The sequence below is a fragment of the Schistosoma mansoni genome, chromosome W (genome assembly GCF_000237925.1).
Source record: "Schistosoma mansoni strain Puerto Rico chromosome W, complete genome".
NCBI classification, from domain to species: domain Eukaryota; kingdom Metazoa; phylum Platyhelminthes; class Trematoda; order Strigeidida; family Schistosomatidae; genus Schistosoma; species Schistosoma mansoni.
The window spans coordinates 8954384-8963465 of NC_031502.1; the positions used below are offsets into that span (position 1 = coordinate 8954384).

General features: G+C 32.7%; 1 protein-coding gene across 1 annotated transcript in view; it reads right to left on the minus strand.

Annotated features, from left to right (window-relative positions):
* Positions 1 to 9082, minus strand: part of Smp_134430 (putative tolloid) — a gene marked incomplete at both ends in the record, with an annotated part of 101137 nt that overhangs the window by 21731 nt on the left and 70324 nt on the right. The window contains 4 exons of the mRNA XM_018800143.1: positions 3047 to 3119; positions 4990 to 5170; positions 6693 to 6906; positions 8464 to 8600. Of these exons, the coding sequence (XP_018653986.1) occupies positions 3047 to 3119; positions 4990 to 5170; positions 6693 to 6906; positions 8464 to 8600 (605 nt within the window). The remainder of the gene's footprint in view (positions 1 to 3046; positions 3120 to 4989; positions 5171 to 6692; positions 6907 to 8463; positions 8601 to 9082) is intronic.

The following is a 9082-nucleotide window of genomic DNA, read 5'->3' on the forward strand; positions in this document are numbered from 1 at the left end:
GTATTTCTCCATTGTATTCGTCTTTATAATTAAATAAAGAAATGTAATCGCTTTTAATCAATTTTTCCTTACGATATTCTTTTTTGTCCTCTGCTTATTATTATTATTATTATTATCATTATCACCTCCATCATCATTTAAGAGTAGTGACTCCATTGATAAAATCTATTCATTTATTATTATTTGTTTATCTACATAAATTTAATGTAGAAAGATACTAAATTAAGGATAAAAATATACATTAAGTGGTATATTAAACTTCCTCATAATTTTATTTTTGTTTAATTTCCAAACTCATTTTGGACCAAAGTAGTTATATATGTTGGGGTTAGTTCACTCTATAGGCGGGTTTCCTATTACAAAATGATATTAATCAGAGAATTACTGATGGTGATGAAGCTTCGAACAGATGATTCGTTCTATTTCAAAATATCTAAGTAATATTCCCCTAACACACCATCAGAGATTGAGCCTAGTACCTTCAAATCTCATGGTGCGCGTCATGCCTTCGTACTACTAAGTTAATGTCCAAAAGTCAATTTTTCCAAGTGAAATCAATTTATAATGAAGTGCAATGATCATATGATGACAACGATGAGAAACTGGCTTACATCCTACATTATTCAAACCCGCTAGTCACAGTTTCTTACTAAAAATTCAAGAATCCATTTTAAAGTTAGTTCATGATAAGCAAATATTTATTATCCATCAGAAATCAGTTCATGTAGAATTACCTGTAAAAAAAGAAACGTTATAATGATCAAGAATAATAATTTTTTATCGATCGTATTTTCTGTTAAGAAAATGTGAGGACGGGTAACTTCTTTCCCAATCTAGTGATAGGGAAATTCATCAATGATATATTATCATTATTACTACATGTGCTGTGACAAGTATTAATTTAGTTCGCGTGGATACATGTATACACTATAATGCTCTTGTCTTTTAAAGATTTAAAGAGATAAATAATTTTCGACTTATTAAACTGTCTTGTGAATGAAAAGCACACTTCAACTGAAATGAAAGGAGTTCTTCCCAACTATAATTTCGGTTTGTTATTATGCTAAAATGAAATTTACTTGTTATCTCATTAGAATTTATCACGACTTCTATCCGAATCACAGAATTATATTAAAATACTAGATACATAAAAACATTAATTCACAGTGAAATTACCATAAGTAGTAAATTGAAGAAAGAAACCATAAAAAGGATTTAAGTTTTTATATCGTTTTATTTTAAGTTATTTAAATAAAGATTGATGACGTCGTATTTAGTTTATTTTTGTTGTTATTTGGGTGAAATTCACCAATGGTATCGGGTGTTTATAAATGTGACTGAAATGATTTAGTACTACTTGTGAGTAGCTAAAGTTTATTTTGCAAATTTATTAGGGATTATTGATGTTTGGAAGAGCAATTATTGTCGATCGTTATCACTGTAAAGTTCTATGGTTGTAAATTCAAGAAGATACTATGAGACACCGAAAATTTGGATTTTGATGGTAATCAGTACACATGGAAATAATTAGATGATAAAATTACGATCAGTTATCATATAGAGGTTTTGTGAAGATTAGTTTGACTTGTAGGTAATATTCGTCATAGATTGACAATAGGTGTAGTATCACTGAAAACTAAGGAGAATTAGACCGTTGTTTCCTTCTAGTATAGCACTCCTCAACAGTGCTCACAAAATACCCTGCCATGGGTATAAACTGGGACGATTAAATCTAAAATGAATTCCTGGAGTCCCGGTGGGGACTCTAGATTAGTGGAGCTCAAAAATATCAAAAACGCAATAATCATCAATAACTTGAGAAGACGGTTGCAACATATCATGAACTGGTTAACGTTGGAAATATGAATGGAAACGCAGTGGTCTAATAGTTAAGTGCTCAATGTAAAACATTGGGTACACACGGCAAAGGAATCACACACCAGAATGATGCTACTGTCTAGCTCTCTTTGGTGAACATTGCTGCTTCATCTGAGGTCAGTCCATGATCATTACCACCTATAGTAAGCTGAAGGTAAGACTATAAGATAGTATAATTGAAAAGTTAAGTTAAGTATGAATTAATCCTAGGTTAGAAACAAATGTTGTTTATTGAGTGAACTGTAATCGACTGAATCAACTTAAACAAGGATAACAATAAGTTAGAAGTGTCATAAGAATTTAATTGTGATGTCCAGAATAATATCGCAAACAACATTGGTACTATGTTAAGTAAGATGTAAAATTCAGTATGAATGTTTCACCGAAGAAAAAAAATGGAAGAGATAGCAGAGCTATAAACAAGGGTGTTATAAGGTAACAATATAAAGATGGAGTGCTCAGTTCAATTAGAAATCGCATTCAAGAACAAATACAATATCTATTTAAAGAATATGATTTCCTTACCCCTTCGTGTATGATCTTCTAACTTTACCAGTGATACATTTTGCTAGTATTTCTTTTTAGTATTCGAAACAATCTACGTGAAATTCACTATTTTCAACATGAAAACAACTGTTGTTCAAATTTGTTATTCACACTCGCCCCCGCACTGATGAATAAATTTTCATCCCTTTCCCTTTTGCACTCCTCAAACCTATCACCCAATAATATTAATAATTTTAAAAACATCATAGTCAGCTATTTATTGTTTCAGGACAGATTTAAGAGCCAATAATTTGTACAGTGACTGCCTTTTTATTAAGAATGAGTTCTAGTAACCACGCTATCACCCGTTTAAAATGAAGTTCGAATATGGTTGTGGTCAGAGATAATTTGTTACCCAACATGTTATATCTTTATATATTTGAGTAAAAGAAGCATTCACCTAGACATATTGAGCACATATTTTAACAAAACCTAAGTCAACAACTATAATTAAAAAAATTATGGTTATACCCTCAAAATTTATCGTTAGAGCTAAAATGAAAAAAAACCCCCACAGTAGTTTTAATCATAGTCAGAAAAAAAGTGGATGCATGACAAAATACGAAGATATGGCTAGAAACCCTTAAAAAAAACACTTTTCAAAAAATACCCATTGACTCACAGTTCTCCCACAAAAACCACCCAGAAGTTTCCCTTTAGGATCACCTCCATCGAAAACTCGAAGATAGTCGTACCTGAATAATACGATGAGGTTGGCAAGCATGATAGAATTTCATTACGATTACAAAGAAACAAACAAGAATGAATAATACATGTCAAAGATAATCTTAAGTTTCTAAAATGAGAACTTCAGCTTTCAACTAATTTACAGACAAATTACTTCTATACCTTCAGTCGTCTTGCTCAAGAGTTAAGTGTTCGTTTGTACCTAAAGATAAGTATGCATAAAATGGATTACTTTATTCACTATATGGGGCAATGTGATTCAGATGATAGTTTGGAAATGCGTTCGATCCCCTCACAGATAACTCAAAACTAGATTGGGATACAGACATATAGAAATTCTAACATAAAATGTATTGCATACCTTGCTAAAATACTAGGCAATCAGTGGGGTGAAATGTGAACACTAGAAATTTTTTCATGGATAGCTAATAGGTTTTCTACTTGACCTTGATTATTTGAATAGGTTGAAATACTCTCGAATCTATATCAAATCAATGGTAATTTTACGGAGAGATGGATAAGATCTGATCGATGCTATTACCAGAAGCTGAACATAGAAAATATCTTAAAATTTCGAGAAACCTAAGCATTTGTTATGGACAATCTAACAAGGATATATATTTCTTCTGTGACGACGGATTAAGTGTCATTTATTGATCTTCCTAATTTCATGGTATTGAATCAATATTGAAGAATAAATAGAAATCACTGCTTTCTATCTAGCTGCCTGAACTTTTTGGGTTAGAAGTACACTAAGGCGACATCACTTCTAGATCTCTCAAAACATCTGAATATACTTTATTGTCATTTCTGAAAATATCGACTTGTTTATTATTTTCAAAAGGAAGGGATCCTCTCTCATGTCAACATAAAAAAGAAGGATATCTTTCCGCCGAGGTATCTGACACAACTTATGAAAGGATTGTGGCACCATCCTGTCAATGTCATAGGGTCTTTGATTTGAAGGTTTCTTCGAAAGGCAGTGAAGTACCTTCAAAAGATGCACTTTTCTTGTAGCCGATGGCAAAAGCAAGTTCATACTCCACTCATTCCTCTACAATTGTGGAATACATGTACATGGTCTGTGACCAGGGTTATAAAACTCCTTTGGAATATTAACATTCGATAATACCGTCTGAAGATCAGATGCCAACTTTCATCTCATATTTTATGGGAACATACAAGTCATATGAAGTCAGAGAGTAGGTTTTTCATAGTATATATTGAAGGAGAGAGAGAGCAGTTGTTGTCTCGGGACCTCTGGCTAATATCATGTGCCAAGTCACCAGTCAGAAGCCTAATCTTAATTTGGTCTATATCGAGCATTTCTTTTCCTCGATATCCTAGTGTTTCGAAGTTTATCGATTACACACTCGGCCAGCACTGTTAACCTAGAGCCGACGCAGCTAAGTCCTTACTGGTTCATTATTTGCAAGCTTCTATCTGGTTGATATACAGACATACTGGACAGCATCACACCATAAAATAGAAGATAATAACTGTATATAAGCAAACCAAATTGACTGTGAATAGAAGAGACTAAATAATAGACTGAGATATTGGAAACATTAAGCCGTATGATAGTAGTTTATGGACTAACTGAAAGCTTATGATAAATGGAATACATTAACATGGTAATCTAGTTGACAAGTAATTGTTCGACAAAATTATAATTAATAATAATTCGGAAAACCAGTACCAAATCATATGATATTCATTCCGTTATAGCAGAATCCATAGCTTTTACTCGATCTGTTCGGGGTATTTGGGAGAAGCCGGGTTGTTTGCCCACTATAGTCAGAGACATCAATCCCGGACTATTCACATTGTAAATAATCACTAGAATAGATAATTTTTGTTCACGGTTGGTAAACTTACGTGCATAGTGTTTCTTCTTCTACTTCAAAATAAAGAAATTTCAGTAGAACAGTATGATTATCTAATTTCGGAGTAATTGTCCAGTAACACTGTTGATTTGATTCGTAATCGAGATCACCAAACTTAGCATGTGAATAAAGTGTTTGCGCAACACTGTCAGCAGTTAGATGACCACCACAAACTTTAGAAAGTTATTAAGAAAATCAATACATAATTCTGATATATAAATACTCACCAAACACAAAAAACTTGCATTTCTAAAATCTCATCCTTAGTCTAAAAATCTCATACCATTATTTGTTGAGGTGTTAAGGACAGTATAAATTCTAGATAAGCTGATTTCTTCTAATTTTTCAAACTTTGGATCGTGATGTGTTTTCTGAGTTTGCTAATTTTGTTGTGATGCTTTTATTACCGTTCTGAACCGTATCACCAGCACTTGATTCGTACAGGGGTGATTTGTTTACTCAAACAGACAATAAAAGACTTGAAGTTAAACCGCGCACATCATACGATATGTCACGAGCAAAAGCATCCGCCTAAGGCACAAATTTTCACTGTTTCAGAATCAGTTATCTTAGTGACTGATAAGTTAAAGTAGTTACGATGTATTAACCGAACATATGCACCTAAAATATATTGACAAGTGAGGTTGATAACACAGTGTCGAAGTGATCATTACCTGTGAATCGAAAGTAGATAAACATCAAATGACAATCAGAGAATACAAAATAGAAATTTCATCATGATATGATCGAAGCAATCAGTTTGTACTTAGGGTTATATGCTTTTAGCATCTCTTGACCTTACAATCTTGGTGAAGTTGTTTTCATACCGAGAGTCAATGTCGCTATTCAATGGTATCTTAAAAACTAACCCGGGTTGATTCGAAATATAATCAGATACCTGCACTACAAAAAATCTATAGAAGTAATCAACAGTACTCATATTAATAACATTTTCTGTGATCCACAAGTAGCAATCTGTCAATGCTTTTCTTTATTTGCATCTCTTCGACCATATTCGTACTTATTGTTTGGTAACGAAATGGGCTATGTCTAGCTAAGGATAGTCATATTACAATAAAGTTATCGGAAGTCAAATGTCTTCAGATATGATACATTATTGTATAACATTTATCTGAGTTTTTACTGATAAACTACTACCGATTAACAACTATCAACCTAGAAACATAAGTATAACTACGACATATCACGTTACGATCGATTTCGGCTAATTTTATTCCCAAGTCTCACAACTCTACAAAGATTACCCTCTCAATTAAATCTTGAAATTGTGAACATTATATATAGATAAATAGTTATTACATGTATGTTATCGATACGGGCACAGGAAAGGAAAGATGTAAGCTAGTTTTTAGTTCTTATAAATCTCTCAACTGAAATTGACTCATAATGAAGAATAATTTAAAAATGACTCGATATGTAAAAAGTTCTAGTCTTATATTTGTAAATAAAATTAACTCTAAGTTTAATTACGCCAAACAACAAGGTGTAGATTACATGTTCTGGAATGGGAATCCTCAGCTGTAGGCAAATATAGCCTCATAAGAGATCAAACCTATGACGTTAAGGCTTGAGGGATAGCTCTTAACCTTTAGACCACTAAGTTGGCGTCCAGTAGTTCGTGTTTCTAACTTTAATAATCCTTACTGAGTTTCTTAATAAAATATTACAACTGACTTGTAGTATGTTGAGCTCGAAATCCTTTACGTTGTACAGATGAATCAGAATTAAATGTAAGCAACAACTGATTCTGTGAAGAAATAATTGGGCCAGGTTTTCGACTACCACAGTATTGACCAAGAAAAGCGGAACTATTTGTTGGTCCATCATAAGCTATAACTTGATCATACGTACATTGTTGATGTGACTCAAGTTCAAAATCGGCAAATATCTACAATACAATCATAGTTAAAAGTAATTAAGCAGATCTACTAAGAATCGATAACTCTTTGCCATAAACTATGGTTGATGAACTGCTTAAATCAACTTTTTCAAGTCAGTCTGATGATTTTATCCTAATACTGACGATAAATATATATTGATAGTGATGTTTTCAGTTCTATACTTGGAAAATATCTGCTTACTTCTTATATAATGCAACAGTGTTTTTCGTTTGATATCAACGCATCTTCTTGTGCATCAGGGCCTTTTTCCTCATTATGCTAAATACTAAACCAAATAGCCGGATTTCACAGTACAACCAACGGACTACTCAATAATTTGAATGCAATAAGAGGATCAAAATGTTTTTGTTACCATAGCTGAAGGTAATTAAAGGTGATAGAGGTGCAAAATTAAATGTGGTGTTATCATGAACAATTATGAATAAAATCATGAGGATATTAGAGATAAGTAAAGGGAGAGGAGAGAATTTCGAAATACAAAGATAATAATAACATAATAATAGATTAAGACCAAGGGAACAATAACGATATGGCGTACTTCTTTGGTACGCACTATTCTATTTTGAGCTCATGGATGGTAAGAGCCTCTAGTATTTTAAAGAGTTGAATACGAAGAAATCTAGGTAGATTTATACGAATTGTATACATAACCTTAAAATCAATCAGTGGATCAGTAGAATGATCAGAGTCGATTAGATGTTCAAGAATGGAACTTCTAACTGCTTTCCTCTCACCATTGTAGAATCACACTGGGATATGTTCTATCAACCGATTTGATAGTGAGCACTGGCTACGGCCTATGTACCTGGCTCTACAAGAGCATATGAACTGGTAGATACACATGGAGGCGACCAGATGGGGAAGCTTATCATTTAAGGATACAGAAAACAAGTTTCTACTAGTGAACGTTATTCTCAGTTTTATCGCATAGAACGTTCTTTTTATCGTTGCTGTTAACCGAATTTTGGTTATATCAAATGATCGGTCACCTTTGAATTCCAGATTCATATAAAGGTATTTCTTTGAAACGGAAGAACCGGATTCCTTCCCCCAACATCTTTTTTCATATTCTTTTCTATGAAGCAGCTTGAATAATCGTTTTCCGCGAGAGTTTTCCTGAGGAACGCGAGTTCTTCGTCAATGCATACCGTACTACATTTTGATCCTCTTACTGCATTCACATTATAATTCATTGCTAACTTATTGATTTTATTGTTATTGATAAATAATTGACGAGTGTGTCTTCATGTCTATTCAAGTATTCATCAATTCGAATGACCATAATCAGGTGTATTCTATGAAGACAATGTTTAAACTGACGTAATGTTCAAAGACTAAAGCTTAAAAGCAAACAGTATGTCGACTAAAATACGTATAAATTCCTGTCAACAATATTTGGAAGACGTACCTCATCTAAGAGCTTATACCTCACAACAATATCAGGAGCATTGTATACAGTTCTGTGGTAAAATGAGATTAATTATGCTAAGATAAATAGTTGTTCTAATGAAAAAAGATAAAGTTTTTAAAATATGACCACTTACAACTTTCACTCTATGACCAGGTGTTACAGTAATTTTCCAATGACAATTTTGCTTCACAGGATATTCATTTGGCCAATTTGGAGTGATAATCTCCCCATCCGGTGAAGATATATCTTGCTGACATCCAGTTTTAATGTCTAGTTAAACAAAAACAATGATCCATCCAGGTACGTATCATCATACTAAATAAGGTAAAAACTATGACAAGAGAATTTTTCTGTTAATTTTCACTTACAACTTTAAAAAAGTTTTGATAAAGCATTATTCAGTGAAAGAATATGATGCACTGGAAATGGTTAAATTTACGAAGAAACGTTTATATTATGTAGTATTTACAAATTGATTTCCGAATATGGTTTTAGCTAAACGCATTTTATCTGTTAGCTTGTCACTTTTTGATATACTAACTTCTTATCCTATTTTCAAAGTTATTACAAACAAACACATTTGTACGCACTAACTGTTCACTTGAATTCATTACATCTCTGAAACAAGGTTTTTCATTTAGATTAAGTGTTTTTTGCGTGGGGAGAGTGAATAAGAAACTGTATGTGTTGATTTAAACTATTTCACTGGCCAGTTCAAATGAAAAATATTTTAGAAGGGGGTTTGTGGAGAT